The sequence below is a fragment of the Rhea americana genome, unplaced genomic scaffold (genome assembly GCF_003343005.1).
Source record: "Rhea americana isolate MKP2758 unplaced genomic scaffold, rheAme1 scaffold_8, whole genome shotgun sequence".
Lineage (NCBI taxonomy): Eukaryota > Metazoa > Chordata > Aves > Rheiformes > Rheidae > Rhea > Rhea americana.
In genome coordinates, this window is record NW_028186978.1 from 4772147 (window position 1) to 4795890 (window position 23744).

Consider the following 23744-nt stretch of genomic DNA (forward strand, 5'->3'; position numbering starts at 1 on the left):
CTCATGGATGCAGGAGGAATTAGTAGTGAATCTGTTTTAGCTGGTCTTAGCGCTCTCCCTGCTTATCCCTGGGCATCCTGCACTGCCCTTGGTCTGTTCCTTCCRCCTCTCCCCACTGCTGCTGCCAGCACAGCTCCTGTGCCCGCGTTTATGATGGAGTCCCCAGACAGGTCCTCAGGTTTTGTGCCAGTGGCATTCTCCTCCAGCTCTGTTCAAGACTTAAGTATTTACATGCTGCTTCAACCTTTTCTCCCATTGTACCTGGCTGGAGGATGGTAAAAAATTGAATCAGTGTTATTTAAAATATTGTTCAGGACAGCTGTACATCTTACTTCAGTAAAATGTAGATTTTCCAGCATATCTCCTGAATCATGGGGAAGTACYGTGAGAAGTGCCACCTCATAAGGAACCAGATTCTGAAAGTCTCTGTTCTTTACATATTATCTGTGTGATGAGGCCATGTTTTCATCTTGAACAGTCAAACTAACATAAGTGAAGGTTGGGGATGCATCTGTAGTTGGTTGCCTTTTCAAAAGTAAAGGTGCTTGTTTCTAAAAACAAGCCTGAGAAGAGCTCTCCAAAACTGGCAGCACTTAAACCAGTCTGTTTTTTTTTTTTTTTTTGATCTTACACAAAATGTTAGTTACATCTTTTTAAACACCTAGAGGGACTCAGCTATATATACATTGTAAACAAGTTTTTTAAAGGCATTACTGTTATCGGAGAGTCTAATCTTAGCATAAATCAGGTATTTTGGTCATTTTACATGCTGAGTTGACTGTTCAGGACAGTTTGACTCTGCATACATAGACATTGTGACAATTAAACCATCCTGCTATTTACATTTAGATTGTAGTTAGTTACTGTTGTTCCCTGATATTTGGCACCTCCTGTTATCAAAGGCAGGTCCGACTAGGTGCTGCATCACAGGTTTATAGTGCTTCCAAAACTGAGCCACTACTTCCAGAAGCTGCTGCATAGCACCACGTATAGTTTCCTGATCATCTTACAGTAGCCTGAAGAACTCTGCTCTACACACCACTATGATACTGGCCTGTCCATAAATTCACAAGAAGCCAACAGCATAGATAAATTGTTCCTGTCACCAGAAGAGTTTCATGTTGTACGTTTGATGCTTGCCTTGGTTTCAGAAGAGGGTCCTGCACTCATTCTTCTTGAGCCAGTGAAACCTGGGCATGTTAAGCAGTTAGAGCAAATGGAAAAGAGGATATTCAAAGAGTGGTATCAGATGAGAACAAAGTGTGTTGACCCTCTATCCTCCAAAATCGGGTTCATGTGGAGTGGCCCAGTATCAAGCATATAGTAAAGATGAAAGGGAAGAAAACCGAAGCTTGGGAGCTTTACTGGAGAGAAGTAGACAACAGGGCATAGGAAGACAGTGTAGTATAAAATCCTCCAAACATGCACATTCAATGCCCACAAGCAGCTTGAAACTGGCATTAGAAGCAATACTTACTTGAACTTTGGCTTGTGGCAAATTGAAGGGAATTTGTATTTTCTTCCCTGTTTTCCTGTCTTAATCCCGCTGAAAGAACATGGCACTAAGCAGTGACTATCATCACAATGCATTTCTGATTAACAGCAAGGGCACAAGGGCACTCTCAAAATAGAAACAAAGTCAGGATTGTTTTAAATCACAGTGTTGCAGAAGTATTAAAGCAGAAGCCATACTTTTCATGTGTTCAAAAATAAGATGCATGCTACTGTAAATGGTTGTGTACAGTCATCTAGCTGCTACTGCCTGGCATAACCTTTTGCATTAGGTTTCTGTGATTCATCTTTTCTTTTGTTTCAGAGAGTCGTATGATTCTGGATGCCTTTGCCCAGCAGTGCAGCCGAGTTCTGAGTCTTTTAAATTGTGGTGGAAAACTACTGGACAACAATCACTCTCAGTCCATGATTTCTTGTATAAAGCAGGAAAATCCAAATTATAGCGAAAGACAAGAGCAATGTCAGCTTGGGAAAATGGTTCATAGTCAGACGTCAGACATTTTAGACATAGAGATGCAGTATATGCAAAAGAAACAACAAACCTCAGCCTTTCTGAGAGTTTTTACTGATTCCCTTCAGAACTATTTGCTTTCTGGGAGCTTTGCTTCTCAGAACACCTCATCAGTAAATGATTTTAGCCATTTGGCAGATGTGGATCCGCTTTCAACCTCTCCAGTACACACTTTAGGTGGATGGACATCTCCAGCRACTTCTGAATCTCATGGCCACCCATCATCTTCTACACTTCCAGAAGAGGAAGAGGAGGAAGAGGAAGAAGGTTACTGCCCTCGCTGTCAAGAGCTAGAGCAGGAGGTAATTTCATTGCAACAAGAAAATGAGGAACTTCGTAGAAAATTGGAGAGCATTCCAGGTAAATAATCCCCTGCCATATCGTGTTTTCAGTCAGTGATAAACATAGTTTGGGTAATAGATTGTTGTAAGTTCTAGTCATTTTATTAAAGGTTATGGTCATGGTTATTGAACACTGGAACTTGTCTTCGACCAAAATTCCGATGACTGAGCCCACCAGAAAATTACCTGCTGATACTCATCCGTATGAATTGTGAATCCTAGGCTCATGAGCTGTGTTCAGGACATACGTGTACTTGCAATCACAAGTCCCAAACTATCAGTTAGTTTGTCATAGTAATCTGAAACTTAAACTTTTCTGCCTAACTATCTGTGATGTTGCAGCTACAAACCTAATTCCTTTTTCGGGGTCCGTTTTGGTTTCTTAAAGAAACTATTCGAAGTTATGTCCATACTTCTAACAAAATGGATTTTTATCTTGAAGTGTTTCTTAAACCTCTCTTAGCTCAGTGGAAAGCATAAATCTCCTCTCAAGTAAAATCTAGGAAAGGCTCCACAACAACTTCTCCAGTTCAATGGTCACTTTAAGGGGGAGAAYGAAGCAGAATATCGTACCTAGTAGAAAAACCCTCTATAAAAAAATCCTTCCACACCCCTTTAAACACAAGACTTCCATCATTGAGAGGCGCTGAGATATTCAAAGAGTGGTATCAGATGAGAACAAAGTGTCTTGACCCCCTATCCTCTTGAGTTTAAGCACAGGCAAAAATGCACTTCAAATAGTAATACTAAAAGCAATTGGAGATTAGTAAAGATAAAATAAACAGGTATAAAATACATTTTTTTTCTGACATATCTATACACACTAGGGAGTTGCAACATTGCTAGCTAAAATTTGAAACGCTTAAGTCAGCACCATGCAAAGTTCATTGAACTAATCCCTAGATGAGAGAAAAGCATAGATAATTTAGCTGGACTGCAAGTGAGAGAAAATATTCCAAAGCTGCTAGCTATGTGGAGAGGAAAAAAGACAGCAATAAACTGCTGTCTGAAAATGCAGATGCAGTTTCAAAATCTGAGCARAAAGGAATCAGGAAAGGGAGAGGAGTTTTCACCATTCTTCTCCCCAGCTATTGATGTTCTGTTATTATTTATTTGTATTACGTGGGGTTGTTCTTTTGTGTACTGGTCCATAGCTACTACCAGCAAATCTCATAACTGACATTGTCCAGGGCAGAGAAAACCCAGAACTTAGAATACTGCCTCCAAAAATCTCAAGTCCCCATAATTCGTACACAGTGGACATTTATGGATTCATATACCACATGGAAGCACTGTATGACAAGGGGAATCCCTTGGACTTCATCTCCTGTTGAGACATAGTTTCAGAAATACAAGACCAAAAATGATCATTAAGGTCTATAATTTGACCTACAGCTTTCATCCAGTGATCTCTATAGAGTCCATAACCTCTCTGACATAGACTAAAGCACAACTTACATTTAACTAAATAATATCCCAGAAAGTCTCTAGTCCTGAGTTGAAGACTCTGAGAAGCAGTAGATCTACAGCTTTCCCTGACAGTTGACTCCTGTGATTAATCACGTTGTTAAAAATGAGTGCCTGATACCCTGTCTGATTATCTGAAATCAGCTCTTACCTGTTGATTTTTATGCATTGCTTCACTAAATGGAGTGCTATTTAATACCWAGTACTTTTTTTGAATAAAGGTACTTTCATACTGAAAGCTGACTTAATTTCCCTCTTTAGATAAACTAAGCAAACTAGCTGTTTAAACCTCCCCAGATGAGTTTTTTCCTCTCTGCTCATTTCTTTAAAATTTGGACACTGGCAATGCATGTAATATGTTCATGTCTGCCTGACTGAAAGTGAATAGTCTCTTTGTTCCTACTCACTGTTGCCCTGTTTATTTGGCCGTAGGTTGTGCGACAGCACAACAAGTCTCCAGACAGCTCCCAGAAGACAGTTTCTTGTTCTGTGTGCATTTTTCCCTAAACAAGTAACTTTGTATTTGGCTGTATTAAGCTACTAAGTGATTCAGATTGCTTTGACTGCCCTGTTTTCCCATTATTTGCTGGATCAACAATTTYTGGATCATCCAGTCCTGGTATGCTAGACCTTGTAGACTCCTGCTAGGATGTCTTCTGCTCATGATGGTGCTCCATTGACAAAGACTTGAGATGACAGTAGCAGGTTCTTAGTCAATGGATGTTACAGTCTACTGGTGTTGTATATTGCTGCTTTTACAATCAGAGTGACACAGTCAYAGTAAGTTAAATGCCTTTCAGAAGTCTGGGTATGTTACATCTATTCAACTAAACTTTTATCAGTCAAACCTGTAATCTCATCAAAGAGCGACCTGTAATCTCATCAGGTTAGTTTGACAAGATTGACTTTCCATAAAGCCATTTTGACTGGCATTAATTATGTTCATATTCTTTAGTTCTTAGTCAGTTGAATCCCGTGTGTGATCTCCTGTATTTTGCCAGGATTAATGCCAGKCTAAGCAGACAGTATTTACCTGGGTCATCACAGTTACACTTCATCTTACTTTAAAAGAGGATAAAGTTACATAAATATAGTCCCTTTTCAGTATCTAGGAATGATAAAACACCTTGTCAGTGGCATATCAGTGGAAACAGAAATATCTAAAATAAATATGCGAGGATATAAGACTTCGTTAGCTAGCATAACATCATCATGAAATGTATCCATTGCTGTTTAGGTAAAATACATATATATATATAGGACTAGAATAAACCAAATGTTTGAGGAAACATTAAGGACCACAGAGGCTGCCATTCTGATATTGCTACATGCTAGGACATGTCTGAGCTCCTCGGTTAGTCCCTGCAGCTGCCACTGAGCAAGTTTAGTCAAAAATCAGGTAATGGAGTAAAGGAGGTGTATGATTTTTTTTGTCTAAAAAGGTGATTTTACTCTGGTGTGGTTCCAGAGAAGTTGCCACAAATTTCCTTTTGACTTGAAACACCCAACTCTGTGTGTAAAGAGGTACAATGCTGATTCTCTGCCCGGAGCACTTTTGCTGATCAAGGCAACTTTTGCAGGCCTCGTGAGGGACACCAGAAGGCCACGTCAGAGGATTTTGGTATTGTTCATCCCCATTGGTAATGTGAGACTAGCCTCAGTGAATGCAAAAACTTCCTTCCCTGCTTGGTCATACATCTCAGTCTGCGTGATTAATGCGGAGGAGAATGGCTTTAAAGGCCACCAGATTAGCATGGAGGCTGTTACACTGTCCTTTCAAGTTGCTGGAAGAGGGGGTTGTTGGCTTCGTGTTTTTTGCCTTTCACCTTGWGAGAGCAGCTACGTTAGGCTCTTTGGGGAGAGTAGGAAATGCACACAGTGCCCTCAACCCAAGAGCTGGAGGCTGCCTGTAGCAACTCGATAAACATGATAAAAGTACCAGCCCGTCCCTTCTGTTCTATAACTGTCTCTGAATCATTTTGTCTTTTCTTCCTGAAATACTTAGCATTTTTTCACTTTCCATATGCAAAGGCCCATTTAAAATCCATGAGAGTTTGCATTCTAAAAATAGCTACCACAGTACAGCTCTAACTGTAGCCTTGCAAAACACCATTTGCATTGCTCACAAAAAGAATGCCAGGAAGAAGAGTGTTTTCTGATGAAATGTAAAGGCAATGACATTTTTGTAACAAATATTACAGAGGAAAGATAGATACTCCTGCATCTTTTGGACACAAAAAATAAGTTTTTTCTGTTATCAGCACTCCTCCCTGTGGCCCTCTGATGCAGTTATAGAAGCCCTCCAGTGTTGTAACATCTTTTTGGCTATAGCCAAATGGATATACCACTCTTTGGCAGATCATCACTGGAGAAAAATGATTACATGGGTGAAATACTGCATAAGTTTTGTTTCTTGTATTTTTTCCTCAAAAAATACCCATTTGATTTGATGGAAACAATGCATCAATTTGTGTGAAATCACAATTGTTTCAGATATGGAATAAATGAAGAAAAAAAATCATATTTCAGTGCTTTTGTTTTGGAGCAATGTGGCACTTTGGAATTTGTGCAGTTTTCCCTCATTTCTTTTAGGCAAATGCATTGACTAAACATTCTCAGATTTCATTTCAACTGAAAAAAAGAGAAACATTTTCATTCAGTGTGTTATTTTGTTTTGGTTTGATAAATAAAATCAGATCACTCCTGGAAGGAATTTGGCTCTTTAAATTTTTGAGATCTTAAAGAACAGAGCAAAGTAATTCCATCTATAGGAGGAGGAAAATGTGACCTAATCTCTCTCCTCCGTTCAAGAATTATTAGGGTTTTGGGGCATTCCCACTAGGTAAAATTAAAGAGTTATTTGTGAAACTGCATGTAAGACTTGCATCTAGACCAGATGCTATGTAAGAACCTTGTGCAGTACTCCTCTGATTCTGCCACTGTGATTTTCTCACAGGTGCAGGCCTGAAAGGGAGAAAATATTTCCCAGTGGTTGAAGCAAAGGCCTGGAGCCATGAGTGAGGTTTTGCCTCCTGGTGCTCTGCGCTTTGCTGCATGATTTCAGGCAAACCAGCCTGAGAATACCAAACGGGTGCAAAAAAGTAAGAGAAGGCAGTGGATGGTTAACAYGGTAGTTGTAGTGACCTTATGGGCCCAGCAGCAAAAAAATATCCCAGCAATAGGAAGGTTGGAGATGAAGAAAAAAATGAAATATAGAGAGATGGTAACRTAAAGAGAAGAGGTGGGTGCTGGCTAGAAGTAGAAGCAAGTGGGATTTGCAGATAGAGTTAATATCAATGTAATTGAAAAAGTCAAAGTGTTCCAGAAGGGCTTGTGTGCCCAAGGCTTGACTGTTTTTTTCCTGGCCATATCAGACAAGCTAATAAAAGTATTCCCCTACAAATCCYGTCCTTTATGTTTTTGGAGCATTACATCTCCAGAGATCCTACTCCAGCAACAGCATAGATAAAGCAGCCATCAAGGGTTATGACAAAGATTTTTTTCATGTCTTTTTTTCCCCCTCTTTTTCTTGATGTTCACATTTCACTCGTCCTYTGGTTTCCCTTGATGTTCTGGATGTTTTGGTCTGATCTCTGGCCTTGCTCTGCTGTTCAGCTTCAAAGAGGAGGCTGTAAGCCTGTGCAGTCACCAAGTGCTTTACCAGGACTGTTCTGCAAGACAGCCCCTGTGAATTGGCATGGTGTAACACAGCTTTAGTTTTAGATTTGGCCTTGTAAAAGTCTGTGTGAGAACGTGTATCGGAAAGTTTTTGTTAAATGCCTTGGGGAATGAAAGCTCTTGGGAATTTTGTAGAAAATTCTGATTCAACCTTGCTAGACTGAGGAAGCCCTGGAGAAATCTGTCTCAAATTTGGTTTGTGTTTTACGGGTCAGCAGTTAGCGTTTTAGTGACACAAACTACTGCCCCCACTCATCGTGGGCTCCTTCGTTTCATTATGACTTATTAGGAATATAAATGTATGTAGAGTTTTGTAGGCGAAGTCCCTGTCCTGAAGTCTTTACAACTGAAAGCGAGACTTCAAGGACAAGAAGAGGCAGCTTCCGCTAGGCAGAAGGAATGTGAAGAAACTTGCACAAAAGTAAAAGCCACAGAAGCATGTGGCAGCATTCCTGAGCTGGGAGAAGTGCACAGCTGCCTTCTTTTGTCTTTTTTTTCCCTCTATTATTGGTTTGGCAGAGGTTTATATCCCAGGGGCATACGGAAGGGGCACATTCTTCTTCCTGGAAGAAATGCTTTGCACGAGGAAATTAAGGGAAAAGAAAAAAAAAGGGGTTTCAATACAGATTTACAGAAGTAAAAAGGTTTTGCATTCCACCTGGAAAGCCCAACAGAGATAAACATTTTTTAAAATAAAGGGATATTTTGCTATCATTTTTTTCCCATCCTGCTTTTGGCAGCCATGGTAGGTCAGTTTAGCTGGTCTTTAGTGCCCCTTTGTGCATAGCGTTGATTCCTCTGCTCTCAGCTTTCCGCTGGCTGCTTTCTGTCAAAATGTGTGCTGGTTTTGGTTTACCATCAAATTATAAAAATCCAAATTTGTCAGGTCTTGAACACTCAGATCAGTTATTCTTTAGTGAGTAAAGGGCCTTTTTCTCTTTCTTTACGCTCGTCTCTCCTTGCTCCTCTCCTTTTTCCACCTCACCACATCCCAACAAGTTCTCCTCACAGGCTGTCCATGCAACTTTAGCTAGCTTTCAACTCACTATTGAAATAAATGAGTGCGTGAGCTAACACGGTAGAAGCCATGCTACTCCGCACGCTTGTCCAAATCTCAGCCAGAGCAGGGTCTCAGTTTATAGTATAAGAAATTCGCACTACCACCTTTTTCATCAGCAGGCTCTGTATTATTTGTTACATCTTTTGGCAGTCAAGCCTCAGTTTAGAATGGCCCTAAAATGAACTTGAGGGAAGAATTGCTCAAGGTCACAGGGAGGAGGAGGAGGAGGAGGACACGTCGCAGTGCTGTACGGCTCTTTACCCAGCAACTGTCAGGCTGAGCGGGCAACAGGCAGTTTCATGGAGCGGCTGGGTACCTCATTTAAAGCAAGCTCAAGTGTCTCTTCRTTTACCGCTCTCTGTTACGGCAGCATAACCAGACCTTGAGCGTACTGCAGTGAAGGCCTTATTTGGGGGGGGGATATCCTCGTTTTGACCGATATCAATACAAGTGATCATGACTCTGTTACATTTATAACAAGCAAAAAGAGTTCAGCCCAAACCAATATTACAAGTATTCTTGGTACTTTATAAAAAGCTGGTTTCATAAAATCAAAAACAGTTATTAGAGCTGAAGGAAATAAAATAAGAGTGAGTGATAACTGAGAATCACTTAAAAAGGTTTTAGTGAAGGCCCAAAAAAGATGTCAAAGAGAGGAGGAATCATGTGGGTTATGAAAACAATGAGCTTAGAGGGAAAGTGAAAGAGCAGTTTCAAACATACCAAGTGAAGGAAAGGGGAAGTTGATAGAATTCAATAAAAATCAGAAGTTAGGGAGCAGTAAAAAATTAAAATGGGAGCAAAAGAACATTTGGAGCATTCTGTGGGCAGCGGCATTAGGATTGATCCAATGCATTCTTTCCCAGGCAAATTAAATAAAAGGAGTCCTAATACTGATAGTGGTCCATTACTGGATGGAAATGGTAGATTTTGCCCATAATATGGTCTTGTTCAGTAAATACTTCTGTTCTCATGCTCAGGAAGAGTCAAATGATGCAGTCATGCCACCATATGTCGATGATGGTAATCAGGAAGAAATATTTCATTTTCCGCAGTTAGCTCTGGGCGTTAACCCACACTGAATAGCAGCTTCAGCTGGGTCTGCAACCCCAGCTGTCTACTGCAGCCTCCGCCCAGACAATCCGAGGCAGAGGGAGAGCTGAAGAGCTTGTGAGTCAGCACCAAAATTGCCGCTGTTTTTAGAAATGGCGAGCAGATGCTGATTTCAGATCAGGCCCGTACAGTTCAGGTTGTGAGACGAAACTGTTCAAGAGCTGTTCAGAGACCACCAGCCGCAGGGCAAGCCGTGGGGCATTGACACCGCGTGGGCACACCAGCTCTGCACCACTGAGCAAACGTTGGCATCTCAGCAAGRACATTAGGCGGCTGCTACCGACACGTGGTGTTTTAAAGATCAAGAGATTTGGACACCTCACTTTAGGAGCTAAAACAAAATGGAAGTAGAGGGAAAGGGCCCTAACTATGATATTCATTAAGTTTGGGGATATTTGGGGTACTCCCGAAGCCTGAAAGCTGCAAATACTGTATCAGGTGTTTGTAAAAGGATACATGAGATGGCCCAGACAATTGTAGGTCTGTTGACCTGATACTGATCACAGAAAAAARAACTGCACAGCTTATCCAGAATTCAGTAATAGAATATCAAATGAGAATAGTGGAATTAGGACCAGTCAACATCCTGCCAAATTATAGTTTTGATGAGATGAAAAGTTTGGTTGATGAAAGTGTTGTGGAGGTATTCAAGGTGTTATATAACACTATGAACAGAAACAAGGAGTGATAAAAGTGAAAAAAAAAAGTAAATAGTAAATTGCTGTGAGGCAGCCGAATTTCTAGAGGGATCCTCTGTGGCGCTGTTCATAGCCTATGTTTTTAATATTTTCATCTGTGTCCTGAAAGAAAATACAAAATCATTGCTAAGAGTTTAGAGATGCTAGAGATAGCAGTGAGTGAGGAAGTTGACAGGTTATAAACTCAAAAACTGTGCACATGATACAAYCCAGTGTAATTATTTAGGCACAAAGACCGTAGGCTTTATCCAGTTTCAGCCACTGGGAAGCAGAGAAAGATTTGGAAGATGTGGTAGATGTCTGGCTGAATATTGCTGCACAGTGTGGCCAGAAAGGCTAGTGTGACTTTGGATGGARGTGGGTATAGAGACTCTGCTTTTAGCACTGACAGTCCTACTACTGGATACAGATGCCCACACACGAGCACAGCAACTCAGGAAGGTTAGCGTTAAACTCGGAAATGTTCAGCCAAGAACCACAGATAGCAGCAATGACCTGGGAAACTGCCTAGAAAGAGAGAGAAATTAAGTTGTTTAGCTTAAAGCCAAGACTGAGAGATGATTTGACCACTGACTATAGGTATGTAACCAGCCCTTTTGTCATCCAGGAAAATTAAAAGATGCACAGGCAGACTGGAAATAAGGCTTACCTTTTTAAGGGAGGAACAGTACACACAACTAGCTAAGGGAATAGCCAGCCTCACTGGGAAATGGTGACTTGAGTTTTGCTGGTTGTTAGAGCCTGGTGTAAGGAGGATTTAATGTAGGGTGTTTCGGTGCTGTGCAGAGCAGGAGGACAGGCTAGCAGATCACACCCTAGCTTTTGTAATCAGCACAGTTTGTAGGCAACATACCATTCAACTATTTATTAGAAATTACGATACTCCACAGAGAAAACCATGACACGCTATGCCAAAGAAACACTTATTACAGCATATGTTAGAAAATGTTTACCGCCTAGAATAGCAATGAAGTCTTAAAACTGATCAACAAGCAATGAAGACCTGCCACCTCTTGTGCATGTCCTGTTTATTCACTGCTTAGCATCTGAGCATGACCAGCTTTCCCCGAGCATACAAAATGGTCTGAATTATCTCGTTCTCTCCACTTAGCTTACTTGAAGACCCCCCCTTTTTTCGCTTCCTGTGGGCTAGATGACTTTGCCACTTTCAGTACCTTCTCTGAGTCACTGACATTTACACTCTCAGTTAGAAAATAAAGACCGTGGAAACTCACCACCTGCCTTCAGGGTTTCTGTTAAATCATAGCAGGCAACTGTTATTTCTAAATTAGCATCTTTTCCATTGGTTACAGCAAGCAGGGATCCCTGTTGTTAGTGTCATTGATAGTGGGTATATGCATAAGCACGCAGAGAATCAGCTCTCTAGGTCATGATCTTAACTCCCTAGTGATCACATCAAAGCAAAATACATAAGCARGTAGGTTTAAATGATTATTCACACTTCCATTTGGGAGCCAAAAGCTCTTAGAAAGTTGTATGTGCTACAGGCTTTGGAGGAAACAGTTCCACTTATGTCTCAGCAATGAGAACATTTGGAGAACCGTAAGACGGACACAGATGCAAAACTAGAGCTTTGGCTCTCAGGCCTTGAGCTGGCCTTTTGGTGATTTCCTTTAGGGTTCTGTTGATACAGCAATCCAAGAAGCCTAACTTTGCAAATAGCGTCTGTTCTCTGAAAGGCTGAGGTTATTTGTACCCAATAGCTTGTGTGATGCATGCAGGTTTTATGARTTAAAAGTCCTCAAAATGTGCTCCAATGATTAGAATGATATAAAAATCATACATTTTTGTGCCTGAAACATTATTGTTTTTATGAAGAGGACGTGTAATAAGCTTCAGCTACCTYTTGTTTCCTTCATATTTCTGGCTAGTAATGAGAAAGCACCAGCATTTTATCATCTGGATATAGCTAAAGTAGAACTGTGTTTCCTCATGTGCTGGGAACACAAGAGGCTAAATARTTTTCTGTTGTCTCCTTGCTTGTGCCCTTTCCCTTTGGAAGAACATAGGTAAATACACTTTTGAAAAGTCTGGTGAAATTACCTATAGCGGTAAAAGATCACCCTGATCTGTAAGATCAGATCCTAAAATTGGAAATTTATGACACATTATATTTTGCACTCTTTCAGTGCCTCACATTGCGCCACGTAATTAYAGGTAATGAATGGTACCAAAGATGGCTGACAGCTATCATCASCAGGTACTTTTGTGATAGAAATAACCAGAAAAGCAAAGGCAAACTTAAAAAACTCTTTTTGAAGCCAGGTTCATGAGGACCAAAGAACTCCCAAGCTTCCAGGTGTTGTTGATGCTTCAGCAWCTATGTGTTCAATAAGCTTGCTAAGTAGAAGTGTCATATTTAGATAGGACAGTGTTTTCTAACAGCAAGAAAGGGATAATGGAGAAGCTCTCAGCTATCTTCCGTGTGCAAGTATCAGGCATCTTTTCTTTCAAGCAACAGTAYAGTCACCTGTCATGGCCCTTCCCATCATTATTTCACCTCCAAGAAGGTACAAGGAGATCAAGGTTGCCCACACTAACTTCCACCTGACCAGGAGTTTATGAGACCCTCAGCACAGAGACTCTGACGTTGTCCAGGACAGTGAGCCTTGCTCATCTATGAGCCTCTTCCCTGAAAACCAGGCTAATAACAGAGTAACATTATAATTCCCAGAGTAACRGGGAACATGATGACATTCCYAGTTTAATCTTATGTTGGCCACATCACACAGCAAACACATACAAAAATACAAAGCACACTCMAAATTGGATATTTTGAGTAGGGCACAATTTCCATTTGCACTCAGAGCTTCTACTAGCACAATGCACCTCCAACCTAATGCTAATCAGCAGGATCATCGGACAGAGCTTTTTCCAGCTGCCCAGTCTACACCCTCAGTTAGCATTTTATTTATTTTCAGCAGGGGCTTGAATARCACTGGTGTAGTTTGTCCCTATCTTCATCATTATGATGAGCACTGTGTGCTGAAGAAAATCAGCCTTTGTCGGCCGAATCCCCATCCTTCTCAGACGAGGCTCTCCAGGCAAGTTCATCCAATTCCCTGTGACAGTCAGATGGTGCAGGGTACTGACCACAGAGACTTGCCTGTTCTGACAAAATGTGTAAGAAAAGGTTCCCRAAATATGATCTCATCCTTCAGACTTGGAAAAAAAGAATTCTTCCCCCATGACCTTTCCTGTATATAACATTGGAAAAAAAAGCAAAATCTTTTCCTGACGCAGACACCTCCTCCAAACGTCCGGTGCACTCAAACATTTCCTGAGGTTATTACATTTGTCTCTTTTATTCTACCTAGGAACTTGCTGTATCGATTGAATGTTTTGATTTCTGCTATATGCTAAAAATGCAATTCTCATTACAGGAAGGTTATAGAATATGTTGGTGAGATTATTGAGCTTGAATACCCTTCTGACTTTTTCAAAATTGAAACATTTTCTAAAACCATCTGATGACACTTAGAAGTGCGCTTTTTTTTTTTTTTTTTTTTTTTTTCCCCTACAAAAAAAGTCATCCATGCTGCCCTGCTCAGGTAYTGCAGCAATGTCKCTGTGTAGCAACTACACGTCTGAGGCACTGCACAGGCCTACCTATAAGCAATTAAGCCAGTACTTGACATACTAACTTTTTTCTAATCCACAACCTTGTAACCTCATACAGCAAAGTAGATATCAAATGAAGCAGGAGCAAATACATGGATGGTCTTTGCGGAAAAGTCAGTGTGTGGTGAAATGACGAAGGAATTTATCCATATSTGGCATTCTGCGCTGACTTGCATATCTGGACAACTAAACATCATAGCACTTAGTCCACGTGCAAAACGGAGTGAAGTACCTAGACAGGGTCACAGTTACTCTGCACAGTATGCCCAAGAAACAGTGCAAATATCTGGGGAAGAGCACTGCAAATTAATATCCTACCTTAATACATTTTCAGCGATTTGAGTGCTTTCTTTTTGATTGCCAGTTTAAGACAAAAACAGCCCAAAAATACTGGATTTTTGCAGCTGTAAAGGCTGAATTCCAAAAAATAAAAAAGAAGGAACACTGAAATTTTTTTTCTGGATTTCTTAGCTGAATTTAGGAAGATCTCAAGCACTTTACAAAAACAACCCATAGAAATTGTAAGATTGACAAGGTACCTTAAAATGATGCTCATTTAGTCAAAAGTCTATCTTAATGTTGTGTTAATACCTGTTTAATTCTCCTACTACATTTCAGGCTCAGGAGAAAAGTACAGTATCGCAGAAATACTCCAGAGTTAATCAGGGATATGGCAGCATCTGCTTAAGAGAGACCCATAATTGAATCAGCCCTAATTAACCTGTCACCTCAGCRGAAGGGAATAGGATGTTGGTGCCACTGCCGAAAAGGAGGAGGGTGATGGGACTGGAAGGAGGGAGCACAAGAGCAAGAGCAATAAAACAATTTGCCTAACTCCTAGTTTTGTAACAAATTTGGGAGGAGGGAGGGAAAAGAAATTGAAGTATACAAATCATTAAATCTAGTCAGTGTAGTTAATCAGACTGTAGTTTCAAAAACATTTGAGCATATTTACATGTTAATCGATGCCTGATTTAGGTCTAAGAAATGTTTTCTCCTTTGTATGGTTTGRGCTGTTTACCGTATTTACAGGGTTTTTTATTATCATTACTGCTTACCTAATTTATATTTGTAACTGTAATAATTTCAAACTAGAAAGAGCTTTGAAACTAGTGGGCAGAAAATAAAAGTGATGTCAGAGTTCTCAGCATACAACGCCTATTTTATGTTTATTGAAAGAAATGACTGCACAAAACAAAATGAGGAGTATCTCCTATTTGAAGTAAATCTCAGGAAAGTACCAAACAGATCCTGAAGAACACTGSTTGATTTAATATTGTTGCTCTATTTTGTGCTAGATAGCTAATATACAGTAATTGCAATTTGTTTCATGCAGTGCCCTGCCAGACTGTTTTAGATTATTTGAAGACTGTACTTCAGCATCACAACCAACTTACGATACCACAGCCAGCAGACCATCCGACCGAGGTAGTATACAGTGAAGACAAGCTACATATCTTTATGTTTGAAAATTCTTTGAAAACATACAGGCAAATAAATCAGTAGGTGCTGGAAGAATATATTTAGTAAAATTGTGTAAAATCTTTATGAAACTGGCATTCTTAGGTACAGTAACGCTCCACATGGAAGAGAGTCATCACTAACGAATCTGAGATGACTTTATGGAGCAATGTATAATGCCCTCTAACTGTGCCAGCTGCGGCTGTGTCGTTCTGGATAATTTTTCGCTCATCTTTCCTGAAGAACGTCGCTTTTACGGGTGGCCTTTAGACTGGGGCTGGTCTGGTGAAAGCCCTGCGTGGGGCTGGGAGATGAGGCAAGGTGTGGGCCCTGCCGAGCGCCGTCCCGGTCGCGGTGGCTGCAAACGGGGCGGCAAGGGCCGGGGGCAGAGGGGCTGCCTGGGCACAGCAGGGACCATCGCTCCGGAGACAGGAAGGTGCCTCTTAGAGCCTAGTTGGGGTCATACTGTCTACTGCAGGGGTGAAAACCGAGATACGCATTTCCTTCATTTTACTGACAGACCCATAATAGAGACTTCTCGTAGTGTTTGGATGGGTGTTGACAGTTACATGCTAGATAAAGAATTGGGGGATTTTTCAGTTTTGTTACTTTGGAAAGTGCTGCAGYGAAATAGCTGGAAATTTAAGTCCTCCTCTTGTATAGCAGATAGRTATATAGATTTGGATAGCAGCTGCAGTGCAACTCACATTAATTTTGCTCCACCATGTTTCTACCCAGGCCTGTTAAAATGTCTCAGGTRGCTTTTGGCATTGAGACTTTTCTGGCTTAGACTGTGCGTATTTGAGGCGTTTACCATGCACGTTTTCAAATGTTTGGTGTATACATGTCACTGGCCATGATTCATGCAAACAAAAGCCTAAGAGGGAAGACATAGGTCTAGTCTAACCTTGCACTGCCTTTCACCTAAACTGTATGTGGTACGAGTCTCACATAGCCTCAGCTTCGCGGAGGACACCTTGCAGCAGCTCAGGGCTTGCATCACTTTGTTTCTCCATTCAGTTTTATCCTGTGCAGATTCATATATATGTGTGTGTGTGTATATATATATACACACACACATACACACATACATACATTATACTATATATAATAATATATGTGTGTGTGTGTGTGTATGTATGTGTATGTATGATATAATATCATTATATATATATTATATATAATATCATGTATAAAATACATGTGTATCATTAGCTGTTATCACCCAAATGTATTCCAAGCTTTCATTTTCCTTTTTATTATTATTTTCTTTTGCTTAACTAACATTTTCAAGCACTACAAAAATGAGGCTGTTCTGTAATGTCCCACATGGAATAGCTTGTCATGATGTGACAACATTTTTTATTCAATTAAACACATASTAAGATGCTAATCTTTTATTCATAAGCTTAATCGTATACAAATATAAGCATGAAMACATTTGTACATCAGTTCTTTCTTCAGGATCAGCTTATTTCCTTTCCGGAAGGTTTTTTGTTTGTTTTAGTTTAATGACTGCTGGACGCACCGAATTGCATCAGATATTTGCTAAGAATCTTTCRCCCAGAAGTGCTTTGCTTTCAGAGGAAGCAATGGAAGTGTGTCTGCAGCAGAAACACAGTAATTGTTTAACAGAGCATCATAACACTGTATCATGYCTTTGGAGAAGAACGAGGGAAAATATCCTAAATTTCAGTGGGAGTAGGAGAGAAGTAWAATACAGTTTGGGCTGAGGAAATTACGCAAATTTTATTACCCTCTCCCCAGTTAATAGGAATGTGAACTCTCATTAAATTTGCATGTGGGGCCTTCTGCACCAGATTTAAAAGACCGTATCTCCATTAATACAACACACCTGAACACAAGGGTAGCTTTTTAGGGTAGCTTGCTRCTTAGCAAAGCCACGCAGGAACATCCATCCCTAAAACACATAAGCAGGCCTTGAGCCTTACACTGTGCAATTACAAGCTAGTGTTGAATTGCACATGGGTGGCCCAGGCCCACCGAGCAGGACAAGGAGCCTCGAGAGTTAACCGGAGTTTGTAACGTGCTTTGGCATCCATAAGAAAAGTTCTTGCTTTGYTAGATTATTATTTAATAGGGGGGAAAAAGTAAGCTTTGAAATCTGTAGTCGGAAAATTATTAACTTTAGGTAGAAGTGATGCTGAGCAAGCTGCTGAAAAAAATAAATGACAACATGGGGATCAGATGGTCCTGTGTCTTGCCGCTTCAATGGAGCAAGCTAAGGAAATATTGCTTCAGTCTAAGAACATAATACTACCAAAGGGCTTTCTGTAGCACCCATCTCACCATGTTCACAGAGGAAGAGTTGAGCTGGATGAAGGAGAACSTCCTTTCCACAGCAGAGCTCCTCAGCCACATTTTCGGCTTCCCAGGGACATACTTACCTGGCATAAATTAAAGCAGCTTGTTGTGTCGTGATYGCAGAGGGAGGAACTGACCCCGTCCCTTAGACAGCGGTGAAAGCTGACAAATAGTGTGAAGGGAAACTCTCAAACATTAGAGGGTTCAGCTGTAGGTAAAGGGCCTTTCCCTTAGAGATTACAACACTTGGACTTAAAAGCAGTGGGAATGAAGGGTTGGACTTTGGGTGGAGGAGAGGGGCCCATCAGATGGACACAGCCCATCTCATCCTTCATATTTTGGCTGCCTTGGCAGGGTTTGGGATTTGCTTACAGCTGCCTCTGCCAGCAATTTAAACCAAGCTAGCTAGCTTTACGATGAGGCGAAAAGAAGCACAYGAGCACAGGGACGCTAACACCCCGCCAGAGAGGCGGTGACATCCTGAGTCATGTGAGCCCCATCATCACCGCCCAGCTAACTGCAACCTTCCCTGTATTTATCAAAAAAATTAAAAGCAAATACCCAAGGAAAACTTCATGCTCCCAGAAGACTTTTATAAATATATGGAAAAAGGCGAGGGTATCCCTTAAAACAGTTTCCAGACACTGAAGATCTGCAGACGAAGAGGGTGACTCTGGAGGAGCTGCCCGCAAGCACGGCGCACAGCTGCCAGCCCCCGCTGAGCAGGGCGCGATGCTCCTTCCCTTCCTCCGCGCTGAACTCCTGCCTGAGCTGCTCCTTTTGCTAATCCAGCCTGCAGATTTATGTCTCAACAAATAAGTAGCTGTAAAAATGAATGAGTCTCTAGGAGGGTTTGGGCTTCTTTTTTTTTAAAAATATACTTTAATTGCTTGGGAATAAGAATATTAACACTACCATCTTAGGTTAATTGACTTATCCTRAGCTACACTATTTTATCAGTGGCAAGAATTAAAGTAATACTGTTTAGGTACAGTTGGCTAAGGAGGGCTTATAAATGTGTGTGGGTTACAGGAAGCTCCATAATTAGTCCCACAGCACTCATTTAATGTTGGAATATTGAAGCACACAAATTATGAAGGTTAAAAGTAAAATTTGTTTCCAGCTGACATAGTGGCATTTGTGTAAAGCTATAATTTGAGTTAATATGGCATTCATTAATAGTAATGAAGCTTTTAGTTTTCATAGTTGCTTTATTTATTTTCTTTATATTTTTCACAGTAACATAACTGCTGTCAGGTTTCAGGTGTATTCTACAGAAGTAATAAATTTATAATAAAAATAGAGCAAAAAAGTCATCTCTGAAGTAAACCATCAGCTGCCATGAAATGATTCGTTTGATCACTCTCTTCAAAGACCTTTTTTAKACATTTTAAAACATTAAGAGGAAAGGTTATATTTAAACAGTATCTCCAGCCACTGGTTCTTAATACTTTTTAGCTTGCCTGTTAAAGTGCAAATTATAAATAACCACTCTCTCAAAATGCATTCCTTGTCCCTCACCAAATTCTGGTATAGAAAATGGAAATGTAATTTTAAAAGTACTCATTCTCTGTAACAGCAATTGCTTATTCACTACAGTGTGTGTGTCAGTATCTCAGCTAGTTAAAAAGCATATTTTTTATTACAACTGACATCTTTTCTTATTTGCCTTGTAAAATATGAAATGGAAATATTTCACTTTTTCAGGGGAGCAAGCAGTTGCTGAACAACTATCCTGTCTACATCACTAGTAAACAGTGGGATGAGGCTGTAAATTCTTCAAAGAAAGATGGAAGACGGCTACTTCGCTATCTCATCAGATTTGTTTTCACAACCGATGAGCTTAAGTACTCATGCGGCCTTGGAAAAAGGAAAAGGTCAGTGCAGTCAGGAGAGACAGGTCCTGAAAGACGTCCTCTGGATCCAGTAAAAGTAACATGTCTCAGAGGTACTGCATCTTTTCGCTCAGTGTCCACCATACGTGATCTCATTTCACCACATTGGCTCTGGCTCAGTAGAGGCGTTTGGCTGACAGTTACAGATCTAGGAGGGGTTTCAGAGGCAAATGACAAGCAGACAGAAACCTTCCACACATATAAACGTGTGTGTGTGTGTGGGTGTGTATACATACATACATACATATATATATATATATATATTTATGTATATATATGTTAATTTATAAGGACAAGAAAAAAATGGCTGCTTTTTTAAGAGAGGGGAAAAATACAAGAGCACATGATACTAGTGGACATGAAACACCCACAAGGTAAATCAGGATCTTGATTACTCCTTTTTATAAGAAAACAACAGGATGACATTCTTTGCCACTGATACACAACAAAATGAGCCCAAGAAATATTTTTAGCCCAAAGTRTAGTTAATATGTGACATCAAGGCCACAATGTATCATTGGAGCCAAAAGCTTACCAAGCTTCAAAATAGGTTTGAACATTTGTTATGGCCCAAAACATCTACAGGTTGATTAGATAGAAAGTGTATACAAATACATTGTCAAGGATGTAACTTATTTTCTGGAGCATTGATGCAACGTAAAATGAGAAAAACAGTGAGAAAAACCCWTATGTTTAGCAACAAAAGGAGAAGGAGTTTGCGAGCATTTCACAATGACAAAGAGTGAGGATGCTGCACAAAAGAGAGTGGCAGTTCATACTTTGGCTTCCTAAAATTCTTAGAAAGACTTATTATTGGGCTTTATAACGGGACATACAAAATACTACTTTTCAAAGCCCAGCTAAAAACATGCTTTTTGTTTCAGTGTCTGGCTTTCATATGTTTTGCATTTCTTTAATTAACCAAAAATTCATAGTATTTTTATAACCGTAAAAATACTATTTACAACTGGCTTCAAGTTTTTACTAAGCAATGTAATGAAAAAACTAAWTTTTTGGTCAGCTGATGATAAAAATATTTGTATTCATATAACTGGAATCCAAAAGGGTTACACATAAGGTTGAGCCTCTGCCCATTTGGATTAGAAGTATTCAGCAAAGCCATGTAGATTAGACTTTTAGTTGTGGTATACTGATGCAACCAGGTAATGAGCTCGGTTTTCACATACAGACAAATTAAAGCAAGTTTTAGTGGAGGGGGGTTATTTTTTGTTTTTTAACTACACAGGAACTTCAACATCTGTTAATCTGTTATATGGTAATACACTACCTCAGAGCGTAATATTAAGGGAAGGTACATTGCACACATCATACTGCACAGAGGTCTGAAGCAAGATTCAGGGTGTCAGAAGTTCTCTTGGAAACTAAAGGCTAATACAAGCGTATTAATCATTTATTAAATGGCTTTATTCTAATAATCTATGCACAAGCACAGAGTTAATACTCTTTCCTTCCACTTTCTGCTCCCTGCCTCCCACCAAGACCAACAATAAAGCCACCTGCAGATGATCTTTTGTTTACTACTGCTCTCCTCTTGGAGGTACTAAACACAAGGAATGTGTGGAGCACTCCGTGGGGAGAAAGGGAAAGGCCAATTTCCTTGCTGCTTGGAAGTTCAGACAGGAAGTCAAAATGCTCAGTGTCTATGGACCAGTCAAGAGAGCAAAACAGATAGCTGTCCCTTTGGGCTTTTGCGTCTGGGTGGGAACACTACCCTTTCTGCAATGCCAAGAGTCTGACAGCGGCTCCTACCCCTTTGCAAGCCAAGGTACCTGGTGTCTGACTAATTCCCAGCACATCCAATTATGCTTTCGCACCATAGCAGGAAGAACAAACTGCTTCTCTCTGCACACTCAGAGTAGATTAAACTTCTATAAACATTTTAAATGTATTCCTATAACTGACTGATGTCTGGAACTGTTTTAAAACAGCCTGGCAGGCCTAAATTACAGCAATGCTCCTTTACATAGTAACCATTTCTTTGAGAAAAGCACCAGTCTGTGGAGCCTCATGTGAACATAACAAGCTAGGAATTACCACTGCCTGTGTAGATTTACAAGGAAATGACTCTAAAACCAAGATAGCTATCACTTTTGCAGATACACCGCTAGAGGAGCTATGCAAAAATCATGTCCTAATTGTCCAACAGATGAGATACCTTGCAGGCATGGTAACTCATGTTAAAGCACAGTATTCCCTGGTCTCGAGAGGTTGTGACAGCCGTGAAGTTACCTTATGCYGCTTATTGTGCTGTTGGCTTGTCAACAGTAGAAAATAGAATTCAAAAATATCCTGGGAGACTCAATAACACATGAGGGAATAACTAACGTTATAAAATAAATAAGAAGTTCAGGTTCCATGTAAGATACAGTGTATCCAATATATCTAATAAGATGCCCTCTAATTTAAAATTGTATTTGGATATTTCAGAGTCCAAATATGCCTGTTTTTGAGATATGACTAGCATTTATATCTCCAGAATTGGTAAGGTGCCTTCTGCAAGTTTAGCATATTGCATGTCAAAAATCTGAAATTATAAAAAATGTAATCATCTCATACAAATAGCTATACATGCAAGCAGTAGCTACTTAAATAGACAAATTACATGTAGTACAATTCATTTTCTTGTGCATTGAAAACTACTGCTTTGCTCCAAAAGAACAAATTAGTCCTCTCATCTCATTTAGCTATTTCTAAGGCCAATTTAGTCTTTGAAAAATAGGTGTCATATTCAGAAAGATTAAAAGAGTAGGACTTAAAATGAAAGATATTCCAAACAGAATAGAGCACCAGACTGAAATAATGGTAGTGACATTTTCAGGCACATTGTAAGGCTACTACAGTCTGCAGATGTTCAAGTAGCCAGCAGAGGGAGATCATAAAGATCCAGGAAAGTAATCACAATGAAGTACAAACACACTGCAGGTTTCAAATGAAATACATCCCTTTTCATATTAATTTCTCCATGTATTGCACACCTTGAATTATAGCAATCACCTAGAATTATTTCTTTTTATTTCTGCAAGAAGAGATTTTATCTCCTGGTCCTGTGCATCACATAATTAGCTCAGCAATATATATTGCATGTGGAGAAATGCACAGAAATAAAATAGGTYCAACTAGCATTATCATGGCATTTCCCATAAGGCTCTACTTCCGCTTAAGTAGAACAGTAATGCCCTGTTTCTTATTTCCTGTTACCTTTTGATATCCAGGCAAGAACATATGCTGCAAAGACAAGTTGTTTTTGTTTTTTTTTTTATCCTTGCATGTTTTCCTGCAGAGTTCATTAGGATGCACTGTACTTCCAACCCTGACTGGTGGATGCCCTCCGAAGAACAAATAAACAAGGTATTCAGTGACGCGGTGGGACACGCTCGGCAAGGGCGCGCAGTGGGGACTTTCCTTCACAATGGGAACTCATATTACGAAGGGACTGACCATCCGGGATCACAGGAYGAGGTCTTCAATAGAGGTATGCAGGATGGATCTGGCGATTGATGGCAGTGAGAGGAAACTCATACAACGGTAGCAACCCCTTAACTTAGAAGAGACTATTTGTTGAATATACCCTGAAGTCATTTAAGAGTCCAAAGCATGTCGAACACACACAGCACACATTCCAGCTCCTCCATCCTATAATGTCCCAGTTACCAGAAAGAAACCCATTCCAAGACCTACCCTGTGGGACTTCTTAGTGCCTATTATTTGCAAATCCTTCATAACCCCCTTAAAGGGAAACTACAATTTCATTTCATATAGTTCTAGAGGAAACGTGATACTAAAAAAAAATTACAAAAATTTCTAAAGAAACAACGGCCACCCTCATGTCTGCCTACTGATAACAAGCCCAGATCTGGACTCTGGGACGGAACRACTAAATGCTGTTTGCTCTCCCCAAGTACGAGATACAAGAACAARTCTGCATGCTTGTGACAAAAAAGAAATGGTCTCCCACTTCATAACAGAAAGTAGCATAACTATAGAGGTTACATTAAAATACCACACAAGATGGAAAATTCA

At 40.1% G+C, this 23744-nt stretch overlaps 1 protein-coding gene across 1 annotated transcript; it reads left to right on the forward strand.

The window, feature by feature from the left end:
* Positions 1 to 1433: 1433 nt before the first annotated feature.
* BEND4 (BEN domain containing 4) lies at positions 1434 to 23222 on the forward strand. The gene is made up of 5 exons (XM_085322843.1): positions 1434 to 1466; positions 1819 to 2383; positions 15359 to 15450; positions 19516 to 19756; positions 23005 to 23222. The coding sequence occupies exons 1-5, from the start codon at positions 1434 to 1436 to the stop codon at positions 23220 to 23222; spliced, it is 1149 nt and encodes a 382-aa protein (XP_085178969.1).
* The last annotated feature ends 522 nt before the right edge of the window (positions 23223 to 23744 follow it).